Below are 13,341 nucleotides of genomic sequence, written 5' to 3' on the forward strand. Positions count from 1 at the left end.
AACATTATCTTAGAAACTGAATAAGTGACCATTTATTAATTGCAAACAACTCTTTTTTCTATTTCTAATTTTCATAATAAATTATATAAAATAAAAATAAGTGCACTGAACAAATTATTTTTCCATTTTCAAATTACAAACATATTGCATTGCCATGTCTAAACTTGCAATCAAATAAAAAACATTAACTATATATTGAGTTTATAAATGAATTGTATGCCCATTTTTAAACTTGTTTTTAATATTTTAAAGAAAACTACTATTTTTAACATTTATAAGAGAAGTTAATTCCCATTCCTAAAGTCTGATAATAATCCATTCATATTTCGACACAAACCTTAGCGCCATTTTTGGATTGAAATTTTAAAATGAAAATTTATCTATTTGTAATTTACATTTCTTAACCGTTTTTAATCCGTTCCTAACGTTTAATATCATATGAATATACAAAATAATTATTAAATTATGTTCCTAAAGTTAAAAAAAAAAGCCATGCAATGCGCAGGCAATTCAACTAGTTAAATAATTAACATAAAAGTTACATTCACTTTTCCAGAATAACATTTGATAGCATTATGTGAAAATTATACGCACTCTACATATAAAGTGCCATGTGACAATAACATGAGAATAGCTACCTACTTTCTATCAATCCATCTATATAAAGTAGTTAAAACTTTCTTTGGAACAACTATTACAATTATTGATTATCAATACAATATGGAATTTGAAATAGAGTAACTATAATATTAATGACTTATAAAATTAAGCTATTTGAGTGCTTGACAAAATTAAGCATGGCATATAATTAAAAATATTAATTAATTTTTTTGACAGTTAAAATAATTGACACATGGCTTATAATTAAAAATATTAATCAAATTCTTTTAAAATTTAAAATAAATAGTGTATATATCTTTATCTTTTTAAAAATCTATATCAAAGTCTTAAACAGACATAAACATAACTAATGATAATAATTTGAGAAATAATAAAAGATTTTTTTTAATAATTTTTGTAACAATAGATGTTAGAAAAATAAAAATAATTATTTTTATAAAAATATAGGTACTATTTTTTTCAAATGAATATATTAGTTTTTTTTTTTAACTTTTATGATTATTTCTTGATTATCAATATATTGTGGAATTAGAAATAAAGCAATTTTCTATTTTTGTTTTATGGATGATAGTTACTCCATTTTAATATTCCAAATACAAAAAATGATTTTAGAAACTAAATAAGTTTCCATTTTTAAATTTCAAATAAACTTTTTTTTTATTTCTAATTTTGATAATAAATAATAAAATATACAAATAAGTACACAGTAAATTTATAACAATATTATCTTTCCATTTGCAAATTACAAATGGTTTGCATGGCCATGTCTAAACTTGCAATCTAATCAATAATATTAATTATATATTGAGTTTAGAAATGGATTGCATGCCCATTTTTAAACTTATTTTTAATAGAAAACTAACTAATTTTTACATTTATTAATGGAGCTAATTCTTTTTCTGAAATTTTGATAATAATACATTTGTATTTTGACACAAATTTTAGCACCATTATTTAGATTAAAATTTAAAAATAGAAATTTATCCATTTGTAATTTACATTTCTTAACCGTTTTTAATATGTTTTCTAACATTAATTATTATATATATATATATAATAATTACTAAATTACATTCTTAAAGTAAAAAAAAAAGGTCATGCAAATTCAACTAATTAAGTAATTAACATAAACATACACTTACTCTTTACAAATTGACATATGACAACATTATGAGAAAGTCAATCACACTCTTTATAAAAAGGTCCACGTACGGTAATATGAGAATACCTACATGCTTTCTATTTATCTACCTATTTAAAGTGGAAAAAACTTTTTCTTGACTATGACTATTTCTTGATTATCAATATGGTGTAGAATTTGAAATAGAGCAGATATAACATTAATGACTTAACAAAATAATGAATGGCATATAATTAAAAAATATTAATTTATTTCTTTTGCAATTTAAAATAAATAACACATGGCATATAATTAAAAAAATATTAGTCAAATTCTTTTAAAATTTAAAATAAATAGTATATATCAAACTCTTAAAAATATATAAACATAACTAATAATAATTAGAGAAATAACAAAATTTTTTTTTATAGTTTTTGTAATCATATATGTCAGTAAAATAAAAATAATTATTTTTACAGAAATATGGCAACCGTCTATTTCAAATGAATTAATTAATTTAGTTTTGCCGTTTATGATTATTTAGTGATTATCAATAAATTATGAAATTAGAAATAAAGCAATTATCCATTTTTGTTTGGTGGATGACAGGTACTCCATTTTAAAATTCCAAATAAAAATATGATTTTGGAAACTAAATAAGTGTTCATTTATAAATTGCAAACAACTCTTTTTTCTATTTCTAATTTTGACAATAAATAATATAAAATAAAAATAAGTACATTGTGAATTTGTGAATAAATTATTTTTCCATTTGCAAATTACAAATGGATTGCACAGCCATTTCTAAACTTGCTATCAAATTAACAATATTAATTATACATTGAGTTTAGAAATGAATTGCATGTACCTTTTTAAACTTGTTTTGAATATTTTAAAGAAAACTAACTAATTTTTACATTTATAAATAGAGTTAATTCCTTTTTCAAAAATCTAACAGTAATTGATTTGTATTTGGATACAAACTTTAGCGTCATTATTGGATTGAAAATTAAAAATGGAAATTTATCCATTTGCAATTTATATTTCTTAACCGTTTTTAATCCCTTTCTAACGTTTATGATTATATAAATGTATAAAATAATTATTAAATTACATTTTTAAAGTTAAAAAAAAATTGTCCAATGCGCGGGCAATTCAACTAGTTAAATAATTAAAATAAAAGTTACACTTACTCTTCATAGTGACATATGACAGCATTATGAAAAAGTCACATATATTCTTTATAAAGTGTCACGTGATAATAACATGAGAATATCCACCTGCTTTTTATTTATCTATCTATATAAGGTAGAAAAAAATTTTCTTTATAACGGCCATATGACACTTATCTTTAGTGCGATCACGTGGTACTTACTATATATAGATTAATTAATTATCTTTATAATAGTTATTTTTTAATGGTAAATATTTAAGTTTTATATTTAGTATTATTATCTTTTATGCTAATAATTTTTTTTTATTTTCCTTTTAAACATCTTTATTATTAAATTTTTACTAATTTCATTTGAATCATATTTTATAGAACTAATTTTAGAAGGATTATTAATTTAACCTAAAATGAGATAACTTAAGATCAGACAGATTCATATCTAGTGTTATATATTTTAAGTAGTTTTTTCAATTTTTTAAAATATCAAAAAATTTGATATATTATAATTTTTATTTATATTATCTTAAATTTTTTTTTATATGTACTATGAGGCTAATTATTAAGTGCACCCGGTGCACTAAAAAATAGTGCTCCCTCTCTCACAGAAAGTGAGTCCTTCCTATTATATAGAAAGTGGATCTCACATAATTGTGAGAGAAGGTGTATGTGCACCGGGCACATCTAATAATTCCTCGTACTATGAAAGGTCCCGTGCATCGTGCGAGCTTTTTACCAGTCATTCTTTTATTTGACCATTAATTTAGGACTCTGCTGCTACTCTTTTAAGTAATCCTTTTCTGTTTGTTAGTGATGTCTATTTTCCTTTTAAGAATAAAAAATAATGCTAGATTTCAGGTCTATCCTTTTTGGTATTTGCAATTTTTAAGTTAGAAATGTCTTCTTATTAGAAATATATAAAATCTGTATTTATTTAATCAATAAAAAATAAATTATAATAATTATGTTTTTTATAAAAATAAATATATTTTCATCAAGTAAAAATAAAATATAAATGATATTTCTTACATAAATAAAATTAAAAAAATAATATAATAAATTTTTAAATAATACATTTAATTACATATACCTTAAATTTTCATAATTATTTTTAAAAAATCATTGAAATCATAAAAATTAATATAATAATATATTTAAAAGGAAAGTTTGGTCATAACACACACTCTTCATAAAGAGTGTAACAATCTAGCTGGATTTGGAAATCATATTTATGGTTGCCAATGGATTTATGAAATTATTTTATAAAATGGTCCCCACACACTCAATTCCCACCAAATCCTAACTCTACTTTCTTTTTATATCACACCATCTCTATCCTTGTCCTTTTACCAAGTTACCCTCCACCAAATTGGATTCTTACACTTCGCATGGAATTTCAGGAGCCCTAAAATCGTCAATTAAAAAAGTGGGTAGGACACAAGCCAAGTACTACAGTATCCTAAGCGATGCACGAAAGAATCGAGGTGCGACATAACTGCGATAGTGCTCTCCCACCGTACACTTGGGGACTGAACTGCAAACACCTTGAATTGTTCGCAACCATTCATTCATTGGACTTGTTCCAAAATCAAAACAAATCAACAATGTCAATGGTCAGAATTATAGTAAATTGGATAATGTAATATATTTGGGTTGCAGCGGATAAATAAAGGTGAGAAACAAAAAGTTTTCATCTCAACCGTTGGTTTAATGGTTTTATTTATGTTTGTCTGATCCAAACCATCCATTCTGATTGACTTATGTTGACCGTTGGATCTTGGACCTTATCTCCATATAGCCGTTGGATCTAAGTTTAGAAAATTTCGCTGTCAGTATTTATCCTCTCATGTCTGATCATCACTCCTCCCTACTGAAGTGAGATTTTTTTTATTTGTAATCTCTTAAGTAGCTTTGCCAAAAAAAAAAAAAACACCTCGGTAGCCGCTTGAGAGAGAGATTACGGTCAACCAAGTTCTCGCCGGCCACTGCCTTTCCACCACTGTAGCCGCTGTCTCTGACTGACTTAGCCTACTTTGAATTCTAAGAAGTAATGGAGTCGTTTGAGCCAGATAAAAATGGGTCGCAGAACGACTTGCCTCCTCCACCGGTTGTTCCGCCGGATGTTGTTCCTCTTCGAGCAGAGCCTGAACTGGTGAAGAAGAAGGCTGTTAGGGTTCCGATAGCTAGGCGTGGTCTAGGATCCAAAGGCCAGAAGATTTCTCTTGTTACTAACCACTTCAAAGTGAATGTGACGAATGTTGATGGCTATTTCTTCCATTACAGTGTAAGTTAAATTTCTGTCTCAATCTCAATTTTTCTGCTGCATGCTTCATTATCTGGCAAAGTGTAGGTTCAATTTTGGGTATTTTGTTGGAAAACAGGTTGCTCTCTTTTATGAAGATGGTCGTCCTGTTGATGGAAAAGGCGTTGGAAGGAAGGTCATTGATCGAGTTCAAGAAACTTACGATTCTGAGTTAGATGGGAAGCACTTTGCATATGATGGCGAGAAGAGCTTATTCACTGTTGGTCCTCTTCCGCGCAACAAGCTTGAGTTCACCGTTGTGCTTGAGGACATCTCGTCTAACAGAAACAACGGGAATGCAAGCCCTGAAGACCATGGTAGTCCAAATCACAGTGATCGGAAGAGGTTGCGACGACCATATCAGTCCAAAACATTCAAAGTGGAGATCAGTTTTGCTGCTAAAATACCCATGCAAGCCATTGCAAATGCCCTTCGGGGACAGGAGTCAGAGAACTCTCAAGAAGCCATAAGGGTTCTGGATATTATATTGCGTCAGCATGCGGCTAAACAGTAACTCCAACATTGCTCTTTTTCTACAACCCTTTTGATTTGTGAGGGTTTGACTTGTTTCAATTGTGTCTATTACTGCAGGGGCTGCCTCCTTGTTCGCCAAAACTTTTTTCATAATGATCCAAGGAATTTCGCAGATGTTGGGGGTGGTGTTTTGGGCTGTAGAGGGTTTCATTCAAGTTTTAGAACCACTCAGGGGGGCTTGTCTCTGAATATTGGTATCGATGTTTAACTCCTGTACTATAACGTTTAAATTTTAGATTTTTCTTGAATTCGGTGCGTTTCTCTTTAGATGTATCTACAACCATGATAATTCAGCCTGGTCCTGTTGTGGACTTTCTAATTGCCAACCAAAATGCGAGAGACCCCTTTCAACTTGACTGGACTAAGGTAGAAACCATTGTACATATTTCTGTCTCTTGTCATTTTGCTATTCTCCTTTTCACTTTTGGAGGCTTGACTCTTGGATCTGTCGACAGGCAAAACGAACGCTAAAAAACCTGAGGATCAAGGCTATCCCCTCCAATCAAGAGTACAAGATAACTGGTCTGAGTGAGAGACCTTGCAAAGAGCTAACGTATGTTTCTTTTTTTTTTTTTTAACTGTTGCATAAATGTATATCTCTGTATTCAAGGACTATATTTTGCCATCCATCACTGCACAACTTAAAAAGTTGCAATATGTTAACTTAAAGAGTTGCAATATGTTGCTTTTGCTTCTAATGCTTTTTGTAGGTTTCAACTAAAAAGAAGGGATGGGGATGGCGAACCTCTTGAATTAACTGTTTATGAATATTTTGTTAATCATCGCCATATAGAATTAAGGTATTCTGCGGATTTGCCATGCATTAATGTTGGGAAGCCAAAGCGTCCTACTTATATTCCAATTGAGGTGAACCATTTAATTTATTCTTCAATCTGCATGTGCACTAACTCTCTTTATGGTGGTTAACGTTTCTTCTGCTATTTCTTTTCTTTTTAGCTCTGTTCTTTGGTATCCTTGCAACGTTACACAAAAGCACTTAATACTTTCCAAAGAGCTTCTTTGGTCGAGAGATCAAGACAAAAGCCACATGAGAGGATGAGTACTTTATCAAATGTAGGTGTTTTCCCTGAATCATATCCAGTGCCATTTTGACCTTTGTAAATATACTATCATGATCACTCTTGTTGCAGGCTCTGAAATCTAGCAAATATGATTCTGAACCTATGTTACGATCATGTGGCATTTCTATCAGTAGTAGTTTTGCCCAAGTAGAAGGCCGTGTTTTGCCGGCTCCAAGGGTAACTTTTTTTGTGCTATTTTGGTCGGTTTATCTATGATTTTGTTTCTGTTATTTGAAGTCTGATCTGGTGAAGTTTACATTGACTTTTGCTTTGTTCCCTGACAGCTAAAAATAGGCAATGGTGAGGATTTCTTTCCCCGAAATGGGCGCTGGAACTTTAATAATAAGGTTTTTGTTTCCCTCTCTTCCTTATTATGGATTCTTTCTTTTCTGACTATAGCATGTGTTTTCGTTTTCTTTTCTGACTAAAGCCATGTATTTCTTTTACAGAGACTTGTGCAGCCATGTAACATAGAGAAATGGGCTATTGTGAACTTCTCAGCACGTTGTGATGTTCGCAACCTGGTACGAGATCTGACAAGATGTGCAGAGATGAAAGGAATTGTAAGTTGCCCCATATTTGTTTTAATTAATAACATTTATAATCTAGCAACTCAATGGATTTCTTTTATGCTGTGTTTTCTAGAATGTAGAGCCTCCTTTTGATGCATTTGAGGAGAGTCCACAGTACAGACGAGCCCCACCTACAGTTAGAGTGGAGAAAATGTTTGAGGAGATACAGTCTAAGCTTCCTAGTGCCCCAAAGTTTCTTTTGTGCTTACTTCCAGAGAGGAAAAACTCAGACATATATGGTTGGTGATTTGATCTTGTCTTTTTCAATAATGAAGTCTCTTTTCTGATTACCGAAAATCATTTCAATCTCTAAGGTCCTTGGAAGAAGAAAAATCTTGCCGACTTTGGAATTTTCACTCAGTGCTTGGCTCCACAGAGGGTCAATGACCAGTATCTGACTAATCTTCTGTTGAAGATCAATGCAAAGGTGATATATTTGTTATCTCTTGATTCTTAGGACCTTTGCTTTCTTCTTGCCCACTTTTGGCGTGTGAAGCTTCTTTTTTGGTCTGTGTTTTCTTGAATTTATTGCAGCTTGGTGGGTTAAATTCTTTGTTAGCAGTGGAGCATACACCTTCTATTCCAGTTGTTTCCAAGGTTCCTACGATTATCCTTGGGATGGATGTGTCACATGGCTCGCCTGGGCATTCTGATGTCCCATCAATTGCTGCGGTACTTTATTGTTGCTATTAGTTAGTGGTTGTACTTCTTTAGTTTGAACGGCTGCTGTGAGCAATTAAGCTTTTGACTTAATGTAATTTTTTTTTTGACTTATAATGTGCTATTATTTTTGAAATTATAGGTGGTCAGTTCCAGGCAGTGGCCTCTGATTTCTCGATATAGGGCATCTGTTCGCACACAATCTCCAAAGGTTGAGATGATTGACTCCCTTTTTAAACGAGTATCTGACAATCAAGATCAAGGGATGATTAGGTGAATTTGGAACAATATATAATTTGTTGAAGATGTGTTGTTTCTTTGTAGTTGAAATTAGAAGGCAGAATTATAGAATGTCATGTTTAGAGAGTACTTTTTATCTCTTAACTTCTTGTAGAATGCTTTTGTGATACTTTTTTCCACCTTTTCCAGGGAGCTTCTGTTGGACTTCTATAGTAGTTCAGGGAAAAGGAAACCTGATCAGATCATCATGTTCAGGTATAGTTTTCTTTTACATTCTGCAATGGATGATAAAAAACAATGCCTTACTTTCATTTCTCATCCTAATAGAGCCGTGCTTGTTTCTGTCAATTAAGATATATAAATAAAAGAAGAAAAAAAATCTTTGGGAGAAATTAACATGAATTCATGAAAGGGTAATTAAATGGAACATGTGATCTAGAAACCCTAACCAATGGATATTTGGACTAACTAAATGAAAGGGTAGTTGCTTTGGATATGTGTTGTATGAAAATATGTAGGTGTGCCCCAAGTGTTATAGTGCCTTTTTGTGCCAGCAAGTCATTATCTGTATTTGACGTTATGCTATGGTATATTGTACTTTTGTCTAAGATATAATTATATAACAAAATATGGTTACAACTTCTTATACATAATTATTTTGTATGTATTGATGTAGGTGTATGTCATTCTGCATCAATTAGCTTTTTTGGATGAACAATGCAGTTTGTTTTGGTCATTCTGTGCAAAACATGTTTTATTTGTCAAAATTGTCAGTGGTTTCTTAATTCTTCAAGAATTGCATGATTCTATAGTTTTCCCTACCCTGTCCTCTTTTCCTTCTTGTCACAGTTGTCCTTTCAAGTTTTTATGGAATATTTATTTCAATGTGCTTCCTTTTGGCTGTTAGATCATTGTTCATGTTAGTTGAATGCCTGCTTGAAGTCTATCCAGTCTTGATGTGTATGCTTTTGTATAGGGATGGCGTCAGTGAATCTCAATTCAATCAAGTATTGAATATTGAACTGGATCAGATAATTGAGGTTTGAATTCAATGCCTTCAAATGACAAGTTGCCTTACTAGCTGTAAATTTTCTAATTAATTTGGTTTAATGGAAAACTCCATATCGAATTTTCCAGGCATGCAAGTTTCTTGATGAGAAATGGAACCCTAAGTTTGTGGTGATTGTTGCTCAAAAAAACCACCATACAAAATTCTTCCAGCCAGGATCTCCTGATAATGTTCCACCTGGTAATACTCTAAATGATGTGTCGATACTTCTAAGTATTCTCATATATTTGGAGTGAGGTTTATACTTTTATTTTTGCAGGTACTGTCATAGACAATAAAGTCTGTCATCCAAGGAACAATGATTTCTATCTCTGTGCACATGCTGGAATGATTGTGAGTATTGACAAAATGCTGTGATATTTTATATGAATAATGCTTTGGTTGATGTTGTTTCATTGCGACTTTTTGGTTCTTTATAAACTGGCCCTAGTATACAATTTAATTAAATTGCCAAGCCATGACAGGATAATGTTTACTCCAAGGAATGAGAATTATGCATTCCTTTCAATGAAAATTACATTGGACCATGGAAATATGGGAATACCCTTTTGCCCTTTGTTCTTATGCTATCCTGTGTTTAGGAGGTAAGCACATGCCAGGCCATGGATTTTAACTATTCTCTGTAATTAGAAATGCCAGCATCCTACAAATTTGCGTTTAAAATATGAGGTAGCATTTCCCCATATTTTTTTAGGAGAAGTATTGGTTTGTTTTTCAACCATTAAAAAATGTGGTATTGGCTTCTTATGATTTGTTATGACTGTGTTTCATCCAATGGTGACGATTACATATGTTCTGGAAGTTTTTACTTTAATAAAACACTTGTACATATTCTTGCAAATAAGCGTAATTTTTCTCTGTAATTGATTCGTTATTTTCTTGGTATTGTGATAACCTTTATTTGGTTTATGGATGAAATTGGTGTGCTTGTGAAGTTCTCAAACTTACTTGTGTTTGAAAGCATTTTCTGCTTTGAAAGAGGGTAGCAGCTGTAAAATTGTTATGCAACATAAATTACTGTGATGTAAACTAATTTTTGTATGCTCATGCTGTGATCTTGTTAATTAAATCAATTAATAAATATTTTTTTGCTTGATATTCCTATGGCATCTATTGAAAGTTCATTGTATTTCTTGTACATGTACGCTCAGGGAACTACAAGGCCCACGCACTACCATGTTCTATTAGATGAGGTTGGCTTTTCAGTGGATGATCTTCAGGACCTAGTGCATTCTTTGTCATACGTGTAAGTAAATTTTTAGTTTTAGCACATGGTGGGTAAATATATGTTTTATCATCTTGGGTATTATTATGATTAATCTGAATGATCTTTGCGCATATAATATCAGGTATCAAAGAAGTACAACAGCCATATCTGTAGGTAAGTTTAGACTTCGTATGCTGGTGTTATTTGTGATAGGATAATTTCATTGATAAGATGACAATTGTGTTTGATGGCCATGGACCCCTCACCTGGCTCTTGGGTGTAGATGTGTAATCTATTTAGCAACTCCTGTTAGATAATATTGTTATCATAATAGCAGGAACCATTATAGTCATTAAGTCGGTGGTCTTTTCATTTTCCAGCTCATTAAATTTATTCCTCTTATATTTGTGTGCTTTTTCTGTAGTTGCGCCAATATGCTATGCTCACCTGGCTGCCACCCAGTTGGGAACATTCATGAAGTTTGAAGACACTTCTGAGACGTCCTCAAGCCATGGTGGTGTAACCTCTGCTGGAGCTGTTCCTGTCCCTCAGTTGCCAAAATTGGACGATAAAGTATGCGATTCTATGTTCTTTTGTTGAGGCTTTTGAGCCAGTATCTGGTCTAGTAAATATGGAACTTGAAGATACCTTGTACATGGTTTTGGCCGGGGGGTGGGTGGGTGGGGGTGGGGGTTTTGATGCTCCTTGGCTGGGAGTTGAACCCCGCCTGCAGGTTAATATCTATTAGTTTGTTAGACAGAACTATCCCTGCACCTAGGCTTTTTATTTTGTTGAGCCTCTTGGTTCACCTTTTGATGCTGCTTGTAAGGCTTAACAAGAAGACTTGTTTTATGACTAGGCCGTGTTTTGCTTTCAGTTGTATTGCTGGTTATTTTGCCTAAATTTTTGGAGTGTTACTTGCATACGTTGATGGTTAAGAGGTACGAGTAGAGATTTGGATTTTGTGGACTTTGTCTCAATTTGTAGTCAAAAGAAACCCCCTAGCCGAACATTAGTACTTACCACCACTTACATTTTAAGAAAGTTTATTAACAGTCTTAAGATGGATGAGGTGAATGATTTGCTTTTTGGTTAATGTGGAAAAGTAGGTGGTATCATATATAGTTTACCTGGGAGATGGGATCAGGTAACTAAAATTTATCATTAATCATTCAATTCAGATGGGCAAGGCGTTTTCCCTGATTAGGTCGGTAGTGTTGTTAGCCCATGCTTTAAATGCTTGGCTGCTGGTAATGAATATGAGAGTTGGTGACGCAGACCTAAGAAAATCACTTGTTACATATTACAATGTACAATGAAGGCTTCAATTACCTTAATCCATGAATGCAACCCAATACTTTGAACAAATCAGGTTAATTAGAGTTTGCTAGCATTGCTGTTGGAGATATTAGTGAGTATATTGGTTAGAAGGATTAAAAATAAATTTGAAAATTTTTTAAGATCACTACAACGACAATGATATAGAGTAACTTTCAGGTGTTCTTTAAAAATATTGGGTATATATATATATATATATATATATATATATATATATATATATATATATTAATTTCCAATTAAAAAGATTTTTAATATTTCTATATAAAATATTAAAATTCTAAAATGTAAGAAATGAATTTTAATCAAATAAGTTATCGATTGCTCTTAAATCAATGAATTTAATAGCCATAAATTTTTTTGAATGATCATAAATTATTCTTCATATAATAATAATAATAATAATAATAATAATAATAATAATAATAATATCATTTTAAAATAATAAAAATTAATAAACATAAAATAAAATTAAAGTAAATTAAAATTTATTAAATGAATAAAAGGAAGAGAAAAATCTTTTAAATATTAATTTTCTTTAAAGTAAATATAAGTCTTGATTTTACTGTAATTGACATTTTAAATTAAAAATTAAGAACATAATAACATGTGATAATTATATTTAATAATTATATTATATCTATTTAAAAAATATAGAAAATACTTAATGTTGACTCTTTTCTTTTAAAAAATTAAAAATTAATAGATAAGTATTACCTTTAATAATTCAATGTGTTTAAAAAAAATTAATCATTAATTTCTCACAAAAATTTAAATATACTTGATTGTAATTTATAGCAGATATTTTAAAGAAAATTAAATTTTTAATTATAATAATAATTAGATAATCATTATGTAACACCCCTTATTCGGTCTATAGTGTAGCCGAGCAAAGTGTGCTACATTCGATGCCAGAGCACCCTATTCTATCTTGTCATGTACAATATTAATTCATTTATATTATATTATGTGTAGAAATTTTTTTTATCCCATTCTGTCACATCATTTCTCATGTTAATCGTTCATGTACCATATCATAACATTACTCATAATATTTTCAAATAAAATAAACCTGCATTTTATTCATATAACATTACTCACAATAATATACAATTTTATATACAATCCAAAATTTAGTTGCATATCTCCATCTGATTTATTACATACAATAACTAAAATACAAAATCTAACTATACATGAGCCCTACCAAAAAGAACTGGTGAGGTGACAATCTACACTGTAGCAGATCTGCTCAAGTCCTGTCTAGGCTCTACTGCTGCTGCTGCTGTGGCTCTCCTGTACCTACGCGTGGTAAGAACCAACGCGCTAAGCATAATGCTTAGTGGTGCATATATTGAAATAAAAATAAACAAATAACCGAAATAATTATTCTACGTGCATTCTTATAGGAAAATATAAAATTTTATG

At 30.8% G+C, this 13,341-nt stretch overlaps 1 protein-coding gene across 1 annotated transcript; it reads left to right on the forward strand.

Moving 5' to 3' along the window:
• The first annotated feature begins 4,772 nt into the window (after positions 1–4,772).
• On the forward strand, positions 4,773–11,538 carry LOC110631543 (protein argonaute 4). The gene is made up of 21 exons (XM_021779408.2): positions 4,773–5,193; positions 5,291–5,721; positions 5,803–5,939; positions 6,014–6,111; positions 6,201–6,298; positions 6,456–6,612; positions 6,703–6,819; positions 6,897–7,004; positions 7,112–7,174; positions 7,277–7,390; positions 7,473–7,638; positions 7,714–7,826; positions 7,934–8,071; positions 8,202–8,332; positions 8,489–8,554; positions 9,276–9,339; positions 9,437–9,548; positions 9,628–9,701; positions 10,520–10,614; positions 10,718–10,749; positions 11,000–11,538. Exons 1-21 carry the CDS (start codon positions 4,960–4,962, stop codon positions 11,173–11,175), a joined length of 2,724 nt encoding a protein of 907 aa, XP_021635100.1. The 5' UTR covers positions 4,773–4,959; the 3' UTR covers positions 11,176–11,538.
• The last annotated feature ends 1,803 nt before the right edge of the window (positions 11,539–13,341 follow it).

Source organism: Hevea brasiliensis, chromosome 16 (assembly GCF_030052815.1).
Source record: "Hevea brasiliensis isolate MT/VB/25A 57/8 chromosome 16, ASM3005281v1, whole genome shotgun sequence".
Lineage (NCBI taxonomy): Eukaryota > Viridiplantae > Streptophyta > Magnoliopsida > Malpighiales > Euphorbiaceae > Hevea > Hevea brasiliensis.

Excerpts from the sequence above, each read along its gene's own strand:
- LOC110631543 (XM_021779408.2), top strand. The coding sequence starts at position 4,960 with ATGGAGTCGTTTGAGCCAGATAAAAATGGGTCGCAGAACGACTTGCCT. Across the intron at positions 7,005-7,111 it reads GTGTTTTGCCGGCTCCAAGG|CTAAAAATAGGCAATGGTGA; the intron begins GTAACTTTTTTT and ends GTTCCCTGACAG. Across the intron at positions 8,333-8,488 it reads CAAGATCAAGGGATGATTAG|GGAGCTTCTGTTGGACTTCT; the intron begins GTGAATTTGGAA and ends CACCTTTTCCAG.